The sequence below is a fragment of the Chionomys nivalis genome, chromosome 15 (genome assembly GCF_950005125.1).
Source record: "Chionomys nivalis chromosome 15, mChiNiv1.1, whole genome shotgun sequence".
NCBI classification, from domain to species: Eukaryota; Metazoa; Chordata; class Mammalia; order Rodentia; family Cricetidae; genus Chionomys; species Chionomys nivalis.
Window position 1 is genome coordinate 9,236,190 of NC_080100.1, and position 12,898 is coordinate 9,249,087.

Genomic DNA, 12,898 nt, shown 5'->3' on the forward strand with positions numbered 1-12,898 from the left:
TCCCTCCCTTCCTCTGCCTCATTTTACTCCTTTCTCACAGCTTCTTATGAGCTACCCATTTCATTGCAGAATGAGGTATATATTTAGAAATACAGGTATTCCTAAATTTATGATGCCGTGGACACATTTCTATTCACAGGTAATGATTTAAAGGCACACACAGTAGAGTCAGGTGAATGCTATTTGTTGATTTGAATTAATAGAAGTGTAGAAGTGGTAATATATGATAAACTCATTACATTTATACATCAAAACTCTATAAATATACTGATGAATGTATCCCTTTGGGGTGCTGTGTTTTAGTTTATTTACTCGGAGATAAATCTGAGACAGAGGCCAAAGCAACAGCTAAATCATGATCTAATGCATTCAGAGTACAGAGAGGAATTGCAGATATCATCAGCACGAGATATTCTTTCCCTACGTATTCCTGATGGCCCTATCCAATCTGCATTATTCTGTCTTAGAGCAGCTCTGCTCAGCCAAGGGCTACTTTTCCAACAAGGATCCTTTGACAACACATAGAGACATTTATTGATCTTAAAATCAGGCAGAGGATGCTCCTGGCATTTAGGAGGCAGAGGCCAGAGACCATGAAAGAGAAACTAGAATACATAAGAGAGACTAACCTGATTGTAAATGCCAATGCTGCCAGAGTTGAAAAAATAATCTGTCTTAAACAAAGGACTCATACAAGGTAGGTTCATGGAAGCCATATCTATACGTTCCCTAGAGCCTGGGCTAAGGATGAATGTCAGATATTACCTACCTGGGCTGAAAGTAGAACAGACAGAGCCCAGAAATGTTCCCTGGTCTATATGTGTAGTAACTGAAGCCCCATGAGCAGAGAGCCCCACATGACTTATGCATACCATCTCCCTACTACATGGGCCTCATCTGTCATCGATCCCCAAGCCATTACAACATTGGAATATGCAAAAGGGTTCACAAAAGACTTATTTCTCAGAGCAAAGGTAAGTATGATAATCAAGAGGTTATGAAAATATGAAGAAAGAATTCACAGCAGAAAATGTTGCTTCCACTCTCATTACAATTGGGAGTCCGTACCTGTTAGAAGGAGTGGGTAGGGGTGGCTATCGGGGGGTTAGGGGGGTGAGGAGGTGGGAGGAGGGATGGGAGGGAGAACTGCTGTTGGAATGTAAAATAGAATAAAAAATAGATAGATAGGTAGATGATAGATAGATAGATAGATAGATAGATAGATAGATAGATAGATAGATAGATAGATAGATAGATAGATAGACCTGCAGAGATTTGTTCTACAATTAAAATGCTAAAGCCAACAAACCTGAATGTACTGAAGATAGCCATCCACTGTGTTGCATTTCGGAATGTTGTATCCTTGGTAAAAGGTGAAATCTTGCCCAAACATGTTTTCACTGAACCAAACCTTAGCAAATGTGTTCAACAACCTCTTATCAAAGTCATCGGTGACTCTGCCTCCATACTGGATCTCTCCAATCATGTAGCGGACAGTGGTCCAGGACACACCCTAGGAGTATTCAGAGTATTCACAAACGATTAGACATCATCATATATTCACCACCATGAATATCAACAACACAGTCATTCTTCTTAACAATTTCAAGATATAGAGAGTGTAGGGAAATAGTTAAGCTAGCCAATGTGAGGAAATACTCCCAGGGTACACCCATGACTTCATATAGACTCTCCTGAAATTTGTGTTTTCACACTTCAATGTCTCAAAAGTTTACTTTTAACTATTTACTTCTATCTTTTTTAATGACATCTATGTATATGTGATGGGGAGTACAGGTGCTGGAGAAATCCAGAAGAGGGTGTCAGTCTTTTGAAGCTGGTGTTGCCTACCATGAATGCTAAGAACTAAACTTGAGTCCTCTGCAAGAGCAATATGTGTTAACAACTGATTGGTCTTGTGATCCCTAAAAGTTTACTTTTTAAAAATACTTAGGCAGTTGCAAAAAGCGTAATAGAAGGTAATTTAACCTCTTGCTTTTATGTCTAGAGTTTTGCTCCCTCCGTCCCGCACTGCATCCCTGCCAAATGTCATTTTGGGTTGTCTTATGATCTGTAAACTTGTCTTTGAGAAATACCTTGCTAATAAAACATTTCCAGGTTTTTTCCTAAAATCGAAAAGCAATTGTGACCCAAGTGGACTTGTCTTTAATATACCCTTTAGCCTTATCAAATCCTCATAAGATTCTCCCCCAAAGCTGAACTATTGTGTGAAATTGGCCACATATGTTCAATGTATCTCATGGTATGAAGTAGGGGCTCAGCAATACCTTCTTGAGATCCATATCATCCAAGTGGTTTTGAATGAACTGTACAGTGGCATTGAAGTCTGCTTGATTAAATTCATAGGGAATATTCCACCCCAGGGGACCAAACTTGCGCCTTTCCTGGACAGTAGAATGTAGAAAGGCCACTGCATACAACATGGGCTTCCACTGGGCCCCCACACTCACATCCAATAAGTCCTGACTCACACCTGTTGTGGTTCGGGTAGAGATAAAAGAACATATCTCTCAGGCACTTTTATTTATTATTCCTTTTGCAAGAAACCATTCTGGCAAATTGTTTGATCTAGTTATTTGCACTACTTTTATTACATTCCTATAGTAATTATCATCTGAATTTAGACTATTTGAAGACCATTTCTCTTTGAAACATTTACTGAAAGCCTAGGTCATGGTGAAGGCTTGTCAACATGAGACAAGCCTTAGAAATCCAGCAATCCAGTGTCAGGATAAAATAGAAATGAAAAGAAAATGATTATAAAGTGAATGCTATTATTATTGTTGTTATTATAAGTTAATAATAACTATACTAATATCTGAAGTATATACTTGGAGCATAACTTAATTTAATTTATTAATTAAAATAATGTGTGCAAAAATCCTATTTTAGTACAGGACCCAAATAATTATTATACATTTATAAATTATATTATACATACCAATTTATATTGCTATTATTTTTCAAGCTTTAATTTATCTCCATATTATCTCATAGATTGTCAATATTTGACTCTTATTATAAGTTACTCCTTTAAGCATAACTGTAGCTTTTAATTGGAATATCAATACCATATTATCATTAAATATTTTCATTTAATTGTATCCTTCTTGATAGTTTTTAAAATTTATTTATCTATTTTACATCCTGACCACAGTTTCCCCTCCCTCCTCTCCTCTCAGTTCTTTTCCCTTAACTCCCTCCCCATTATCACCCCCCAATCCACTCCTCCTCCATTTCTGTTCAGAAAAAGACAAATCTCCCATGGATATCAACAAAACATGTCATATCAAGTTGCAGTAAAACTAGGCACCTCCCCATGCATTAATTAAGGCTGGCCAAGGTGGCACAGCATGAGGGGTAGGGTTCCGAAAGCCAGTGGAAGGGTTGGAGACAGCCCCTGCTCCCACCGTCAGCTCCTAGTTAGCTTTTATAGACCCTACTTCAGGCATGAAAATTGAAAAGTTTTTGAGTGAACAAAGTATGTGGCACGCACAGCTGTGAATTAGCAGGGACAGGATGAGTTCCTGTCCCCAAGCTCCAGGTTCCTAACGTGACCGTGAGCTCCAGGCCTGGTAGAAAAAGGCAGAGGAAGTGAAGACAAAAGTGTAATCTGGGGGACAGTTGTGACGAGAGGGTCATTTTGGTCTTGCTTGTTGATACTTTGACCTTTTTTGTATTGTTCACTTTTTGTTTCATTTTGTGTTTTCAGATATAGTCCTACAATGTCAATCCAGGTGCTTTAACCTGCTATGTAACTCAGGCTGGCATTTATCTCACGATTCTCCTGCCTCAACCTGCTGAGCCTGGGATTACCATATGAGCCACGCTCCAACACTGTCGGATTTTTTTTTATTGATTTTTATTGAGCTCTACATTTTTTTTCTCTGCTCCACTCCCTGACTCTTCCCTTCTCTTCAACCCTCTCCCAAGGTCTCCATGCTCCCAATTTACTCAGGAGATCTTGTCTTTTTCTACTACCCATGTAGATTAGATCTATGTATGTCTCTCTTAGGGTCCTCATTGTTGTCTAGGTTCTCTGGGATTGTAATTTGTAGGCTGGTTTTCTTTGCTTTATGTTTAAAAACCACTTATGAGGGAGTACACGTGATAATCGTCTTTCTGTATCTGGGTTACCTCACTCAAAATGATGTTTTCTAGCTCCATCCATTTGCCTACAAAATTCAAGATGTTATTTTTTTTCTGCTGTGTAGTACTCAATTGTGTAAACGTACCACATTTTTCTTATCCATTCTTCAGTCAATAGTACCACTTTGGGGTATGTATCCAAAGGATGCTCAATCGTGCCACTGTCTGATTCTTAACAATGCTCTGATGTGCAGTCCTGATCAGATAGATCAGGCCACGCATTTAACTCAGACCTTCCTTTCCAGAGAGGCAAAACTACTACACTAGTGGAGGTATGGAGTAGAGAGACCACAGACAAGGGTGTCCCACTCAAGCTTAAGTAGAACAATTGGAAAGACAGAAAAATTGAAAGTAGAAAATCATGGGCTCAATTCGCATCATTTCCCATGGAGCATAATACCTGAGTCCCTACCAGGCAAAGGAAGAGTACAATTTGCTGGTCTGCTTTTGCAATCCCTTAAGGAAAACTGTGTGCAAATCCTGTGGTCTCAGGAGCATTCCCCAACTTACCACCATAGGTTCTTTTCAGGCCCGCCCGCAGGCCCTGAGGAGGCTCATTGGCAAACCTGATGGACATCTGCAGGAGAGTTATAGGGAACTGCTTGTGAACCTCGGTGGTGATCCACAGGCGGAAAGCGTCATGCACAGTCTCCGTTTCTGTGATTATGTCCATTAGTTCCCCCAGGAAGTCAAGGCCCAGGTGGCAGTTCTGTAAGAGGGCCCATCCGCCCTGAGGACGGAAGTCAGGTCAGTTTCTCTCACCTGGAGATTTCAATACAACTTTCTGCAGAAATTATGTCACTAAAGTTTAAAATAGATGCATGCTAAGCAATATAATTAGTCTAGGCCAACTCTAGCAGTCCGGTAATGCTGACTTGAGATATACAATATGTTTATTGCAATTGTTGCACAAATTTATTGCACAACATACTGTCTTGCCAGTACACATAATGATCCTTTAGCTCTGTCATAACAATAGCCAGAGTAAAGCAGAGAAAGAGGAAGCAGAACTCACAAGTAAGGCTGAGCTCTGCTCCCTCCCCCAATTCCATTAAAACTACATCGAAAGCACTGTAAGACATGATCCCAAACACAACGATAATGACAATAAGAAATATTGATGACAGGTAAATAAGATTCCAGGAAATCAAATCCTAAGCTGCACTCTGGGTGCTTCTGGGAGAGGCCAAGAGTTGCTAAAAGTACAAGAATGAAAGCGACAGAGGAACAGAAAATGGTACCCAAACCAAAGAGCAAAACATCTGGCTGGGACTGAGAGGAAGGGGAATGAGGGGAAAAAGGAAGTTAGCCTCCCAGTGCATCCTCACCTCTACAGAAAGATGAGAAGCTGGATCTGTAGAGGACAAATCAGACAAGGCCTGGACTGAAGAACCAGCACCTCAGCAGGGAAACAATCACACTGAAAACACTTGGAAGAAAGTTTGTGCACGGAACTTTAAGACTTGATTCCTTCGTCTAGATTCTCAGAATACTGGTAACCAAACATATACCTCTAGAATATAGGAGAAAATTCCTTGACAATCTAATTACTTTAAAGACAAGAGCCTTAAAATGATGTCTTAATTTTTGCATGAATTATTTATTCTATAACTGTGAGATTCTTTACATACAGCCACCCAGGCAAACTGGTGACTGTGCAAAAATATCCCTAATATCTGATCTATGGGATATTTTAAATACAATCACCTACAGTGTCCATATCACAATCTCAGGTGCTTTTGAATCTAGACATTTGGTCTTACATTTGCCATGGTCTGGTGCAACAGCTTCCTTGCATGGACCTCCTGACCCTGACCCATGGACACATAGCGTGTTTCTATTTTTAGTCTCTTCCCCAAAGCAATGATGGAATCTGTGGGGTCAGAGCCCATGGACAGGAGGCAGATGAGTGGTGTCCGTGGGTCAGATTCTTCCCATGTCTTTTCCAAGTCCAGGATAACTCCCTCTGCATAGTTCTCTCCCATAGAGTCCATGATGTACTTGCGAGCCTGTCAAAAGCAGTACAAAGTCAAGAAAACATTTCTAGCCCCTTTGTGTATCACAGTACAGGATGGCTTCTGCAGACTGTCTCAAAGATCTTCATATTAACTGCTAGTGAAACGGGGAAGTGACTTCTTTTCCTGAGTCTGTTTACCGTTGGTTTACATTTCAATGCTATACTCAGAAAGACTGTGCTCCTTGCCAGACAAAAGCAGAATTAGAACTTCATAACCCAAGCTGAATCACCCTGGTTCCCATATCAACCCACTGATGGCTTCTTGCTGTCTGCATAAGATTCGGAAACTTTATTATTTAGGATGCTAACCCTAATTTCAAATAGTTCAACAGTACAATGCTTGAAAGTTAATGAGTATTTACCAAATAGATAATCACTGAAGAGCTATTTATTATATTGATTAGTGAATTAATTAATTATTTTTAAAATACTTACTTGATAATGTCTGCTCATCATTTTCATCATCCCTTTCCACTTTTTGGTTCTGTCCTTCTACTATTAATTTTGTTTGAACTTTTACTGAAATCTATGTTGATAAGATCACAGGTTTTATTTAATTCATTTACTATCATAAGAAATACCTAGTATTCTTTTTGTAAAAGTTTAGACAGTGATTTTTTTCAACTGCCAGTATAACACATATGGCCCTTAATCTCTATTCTTTCCCTCACAATAATTGGGTTGTCTCTCTCAAAACAAAAAACAAAACAAACAAAAAAGCTGTTCTCCAATTCCAAGCTTGTAGCATCCACATGTCTCCACGGTGAGACTTAGATGAACCTTTCTCACAGAACAAGCAGAACCCACCTGTCAGTAAACTAACTTTACCTCCCTTGAAGCCAGCGATGAGTGTACTCAATCCTATCCCCAGAAAAATACACATAGAGCTTCCCTTGACTCTGAGGTTTTAAAGAAACCTGAGCTATAAAGTTAACCATCTTGAATGATGAGCATCTTACCAGTAGAAGCTCAAAGCCCTGGACTGCGAGATCATTCTGAGAATGAATAATACTACAGATGAAAGAAGTGTGTAAATAGTTACTGGAATCAAACTCGGGATACTTTCAAACCAAAGATGGTTTAACTAGCCTTAACCTTGACCTGGGTCCAGGTCGTGACAAGGGAATCTGGAGGCCTGCAAAGATTTCTAGTATCTTCATCATAGCAGAAGTGAGTGCCAACTGAGACAAGATAAACAAATATCCAGAATGCTCTACTTCTGCATTTCCCTTCTGGATAACTTTGTCCCCCATATTACAAGTAAAACAAGCTATGAGATACCCATTTTCTGAACACTGAAAAAGAGACACATTAGGTTCCCATTCCCTAAGGGGAATAATCACAGATGATCACTGAGAAAGCCCTGGACCACTGTACTATGGGTCCCCTCTCCCATCACCTCAGTTCTAACCCTGCCCTATCACAAACCCTAATGTCCAGTTCAACACTAGTGCGAGATTAAATGTGTGCTGATTTGGTAGAGTGAACAATTTTCTTGACTTGATAGCCATTTCTAAATAATTTGGGGGAAAGGTAGCTTGCCTCGCTTCTTAGGGGCTGTGAAGTTTCTACTCAGAGCCCTTGCTAGAAAGGCTGGGTAAGTGGTAAGGAAATAACTGGTCAGGACTCATTCCCTGATTCATGGGAGTGATTCAGTCACTCGTTCACACCTTTCTCCCATTTACTGGCTTTAGTAGTTGAGAGGTGTTCTAAAGATGTGGAGTTCAATCTGGTTGAATTTGAGGCACAATATGCCATATATCTCTCATTGTGTTTTCTTTTTTTTTTTTTTGATTTTTTTTATTTTTTATTAAAAATTTCTGCCTTTTCCCCCGCCTCCACCTCCCATTTCCCTCCCCCTCCCCAGCTCCCCTCCCCCTCCCTCTCCAGCCCAAGAGCAGTCAGGGTTCCCTGCCCTGTGGGAAGTCCAAGGTCCTCCCCCCTCCATTCAGGCCTAGGAAGGTGAGCATCCAAACTGCCTAGGCTCCCACAAACCTAGTGCCACATTTCTTGGCTTCTCAGCAGCCCTACTGATGAATATCTCATTGTGTTTTCTAAATTGGCAAAATTCAATATGAAAGTCTCTAGCTTTGCTTTAAATGGCCAAACACTTTCATTGCAGTATTTAAAAAGTTTGTCTAACATGTCCACTGAGGTCATCAAAAATCTACTCTCTATACACATTCAGAGTCACTGAAGGTCTGCAGGCAGGAAGCAATTCAAAGGCCGGTCGGTCATTCCACAGTTGCAGTTTCTGCTCAGCCCCAGGCAGCTGCCATCACTACAGCTTCTTAGTGTGGCTCGCCTACATCTAAAGAGCAAATGCTTTCTATTTTAAGCTAATGGGGTGCTCGATTCCACCCAAACCATCATGCAAATCAACCTGCACCCGGTGTGGACATTGCCACAGAAGACATTGCAATACAGTAAAGGGCATATGGCAAATCATTGAAGCTTTTCTAGTTACATGGGCTCTGTTGCAATTATTTAACCCATCCGTTGTAGCACAAAAGCAGCTTGATACAATACATAAAATGGTGTGGCTTTCAATATACTTGATAAGCCTGATTTGACTACTCCACAATGTACACATGTAATGACATCCTATAATAGTATACAACCATTTGATAATAATGATAAATTAAAACTTTAAAAACATTACACTGAGATTTAACTGTTACATCATTTTCACGTCATAGAATATCATTCTTCTTGTTGTTTTAATATGTTAAAAATATAAAAGTTATGCTTAGCTCAGAAGATATTTAAGGCAGTAAGCCCAGCTCTCGTTCTCTAACTCCTTGGTAAAGAAAGCTATTTAACTTAAAATGGAAATCATGATTGGTGTAGAAGGTCCTTCTGTCTATGTTTTGCTTTCATTGGTTAATAAAGGAACTGCTTCAGACCTACAATAGGGCAGAACTTAGGTAGGCAGGAAGACTGAACAGAATGCTGGGAGAAGGAAGGCAGAGAGAGAGAGAAACCATGGAGTCACTGGAGACAGACGCTGGAAATTTTACCCAGTAAGCCACAGCCTTGTAGTGATACAAAGATTACTAGAAATGGGTTAAATTAAGATATAAGAGTTAGCCAATAAGATGCCAAGCAGTGATTTAATGAATACAGTTTTCAGTGTGGTTATTTCGGGGCTGAGAAGCCAAGTAGCCAGGACAATCAAGCAGCCCTCTCCTCCCACACATGATGAACTTTTTGATAAAATCCTTGTTTCTGGGGAAGAAAGAAATTCTCAGGATCACAGCCACTGGTTCCGATTGGCTTAAAGTCCAAGGTTTGCAGTTCATTCTGTGATGTAAGTCTCAAGACAAAACTGCAACATGTGTGAGAAGTGATAAGTCTCCTCACCTCCGTAACTTAGCCCCACACAAGCATTGTCTCATTGGGTCCCCATCCCCATAAGTCCCTCTCTTACAGCACACATGAAACTTGGCTAGCAACTTCTTCCTTCTCTCTCCAAGGATGTGCATCAGGTGACCCTGCCAAGTAGTGACAGGATGACCCTGCCTTTGGGATTCCTGCTTCGCCTCGGGATTATACATACAATGATCAAATAAATAATAGCAAATAAACAACAGCCTCTTGAGGTTGTGCAATGGCAAAACCAGTCAGTATTGTAGAAATACAGGAAATACATGCTTATTACCAAACGAGCATTTAAGCTGAACCACAGAGTGTGGGCAGGCCTTGTCCAGACAATGGAAAGTCAGAGTGGGCTGTACTTCATACAGTGAACACATGTACAGGAATTTCAGAGCAAACAAGAATAAATTGTTTCATCTGCATAGAGGACATCCAGTACAACTGTGTAACTGATGGTATGGTGAGAGCCAGCCAGACTTCTGCACAGCCTGCCAATCTATAAAAACTTAACACCTCATTGGCATGAGTAAATACATCGTGCTACATTTTCACAAGTGATTCAGTCCAACTCCAAAGAACATTTTGTTCCATCTGGTCTCAATTAAGCAGGCACAACCTTTGAGGATGTGAAGGAAAATAAACTCAGAAGCTGTCTCATATGGACTGACCTCCCTTTGTGGCATGGTTTTAGACATCACTGCAAATGTAGCATTAGAACACCCCCTGACAGTGCGGTATTTCTGTGGCCAACCCACCTGATATTCCTGCTGTGAACCATCACACCAGACAAAGTGCAATGCATGAATTGCAGCCTGATATTGCTTATGGCGAACGGGAAAAGAGTATATACACAATGTAGGGCTTATCTGGCAATAATTTTTAAAAAGGACTCATGGAGATACAAATTTCAGAGGGTGGAATATATTTCCAGAGGACCATCTAGATTTTACTCAGAAATTGAGTGCGATTGTAAGGGCCATGGTAAGCCCTTACATTTGAAAAGCTGCGAAATGGAATATCCTTACTGTTTCTTTTAGAATATAAAGGCTATTTCAGAGTGGGCAAGAAGATACAAAACGTGACCAGTAAAGAGGCCACACTTGTGTCCTGCCTGAGAATGACAAAGCCATACAGAGGTGGGAACATTACAGAAGAGTCTGAAGGCTATCATTTTAACTTTGAAACTAAATCTTTTCTGTGGAGCAGGGAGAAGGGAGGTAAGGAGGTAGAAATGGATAAAGAAACAAATGTACTTACACCTCCCGTCCTTCACCACCCTGAAAAAGGCAACCTTTGACGATTCATTGTGGCAAAGTACAAATCATGAAGGTGAAAGTGGGAACTGAATGGAAGCGAGGCCTCAGTGCCCTAAGTGGCAAAACCCATTTTTCTTTTCTTAATAAGTCTTTAGATCTAGCTGTTCTTTGATTTGAGGTACCTGAGTCAAGGTGAGGATAGTTACCTTGTCCATTTTGTGTTACCCTCTGCAGAGAACACGGTGAATACAGAGTCCAGCAGATTTTACTGCCATTGCTTTATGGAAGTTATTAAGTAGTCTGCCTGTGCTAAGTTTTAAAGTTTTAGTTGTGAAAGCAAGGCCTGCTCCTTTTCAGTGGGTGAAAAGATGTAAGACCGGCATATAAAAAGTCCTAGAGAATACGAAAGCTTTTGGAGGAAGGATTCACATTTTAGCCATGTGCAGAATTCAGCTCTAGAAAACCTCTCACTCAGAGCTGTGACTTTATCTAGGGAACTGGCACCATCTCTGTCCTGCTAGATGTCTCTCTCACTAACGTTTCTGCAGTTTTCTTGATTATACAAGAGCTGATTTACAGCTAATAAAATAGAGCAGCTCTACCATTTCTGAGTTATTATAAAATGAGACACGAGAATAATGCTTTGCATTTGTGCTATTCTTACATGCCAAGCTCAGAGTCATGACTTTCTCATTTGCATTTGTTTTACCCCTGGAACCACAGGGATTTAATAAAATACTTAGGGACGTGTGCACCTCAGTCCTTCCTTTGCTGTTTTCAATTCCATTTATCATATTGGTCTTGCTAAAAAATAGTTTGGATGTCCATTAGGAAATTCCATTTGATAATCATATTCAAAATACTTCTCTAAGCTTAAAGAAAAGTCTCCTGTAGAACACACTCTCTTGTTTCCTTTTAATACACATTTTACCTGGGCAATGGTTCTGTCGGGACACCAGGACCTAATAAGGAGAAGACGTCTGAAGCAGTCAAGAGATTTATCATAGGCATTTGGAAGAGGTTCCTCCTCTGGGTTTTCTTTGTCAAACCAAATTTTCCACAGTTTTTCATTTCTTGATATCTGAAAATACCATAGGATAGAAGTGTGTCATGTCACACAAAAACCTTTCAGCAATTGCTCATTGTCATTGTCTATCAAACTTTCTGACCCTTCTAGGCACATGTTAGCCATATACTTTCACTATTTTAAACATTATATGTCCTGGCGTCCAAAGTCTGGCTGTCTAAGATTAAATACCGCTTGCCCCCAAATCAGTCTATGCTAACATTAGCCTACCACTGGCTGCCAAGGTAGAGAGAGTCCTGAGATGTTTGATTTCCCCTCTGCCTTTACAGTAACAAATTTATAAAGAAAGAAAAACCAGTGGAGCCCTATTTTCATTATCTCAAGGAAGACTCATTGTCTCCACAAAATTCTCTTATAATCCGGTCTTGCTCATTCATGTTTCCTCATTTCCTAGGACCACTCTTGACTCAAAGGAAGACATCAAATACATATTTGTTCTACAATAAACAGGTTTGGGGTCAATATTCTATCAACCTAAAGTAATCTGAAGGATTGCATCCAATATCATCATCACATGGATGATCAGACCCCTGGTACTTATAGGCAACTGGCAAAGCATACGATGTATCACCATCTACCAGATACAGATACCAGAAACAAATAGGACACCAGAGTTACAGAGGCAAATCCATCAAAAGTTTCAAACAAACAAATAACATCCACAAATTAAAAGTTTTTCTGGGGGTTTTTTTTGTTTGTTTGTTTGTTTTGTTTTGTTTTTTGAGACGGAGTTTCTCTGTGGCTTTGGAGCCTGTCCTGGAACTAGCTCTTGTAGATCAGGCTGGCCTCGAACTCACAGAGATCCTCCTGCCTCTGCCTCCTGAGTGCTAGAATTAAAGGTGTGTGCCACCACCACCAGGTGAATTAATAGAATCTTAAGTCCTCTGATAATCACTTTGATAAAAGCCTCAAGTATATTTCCTAGTTTAACCAAAAAAGAACCTTCCAAAAAATTTTAAAAAATAAAAAAGTAAAAAAAAAAAAAAAAAA

At 40.0% G+C, this 12,898-nt stretch overlaps 1 protein-coding gene across 1 annotated transcript in view; it reads right to left on the reverse strand.

Annotated features, from left to right (window-relative positions):
* Positions 1-12,898, reverse strand: part of Dnah5 (dynein axonemal heavy chain 5) — a gene marked incomplete at its 5' end in the record, with an annotated part of 196,222 nt that overhangs the window by 16,648 nt on the left and 166,676 nt on the right. Inside the window, 5 exons of the mRNA XM_057789549.1 lie at positions 1,310-1,513; positions 2,289-2,494; positions 4,681-4,900; positions 5,934-6,179; positions 11,753-11,902. Of these exons, the coding sequence (XP_057645532.1) occupies positions 1,310-1,513; positions 2,289-2,494; positions 4,681-4,900; positions 5,934-6,179; positions 11,753-11,902 (1,026 nt within the window). The remainder of the gene's footprint in view (positions 1-1,309; positions 1,514-2,288; positions 2,495-4,680; positions 4,901-5,933; positions 6,180-11,752; positions 11,903-12,898) is intronic.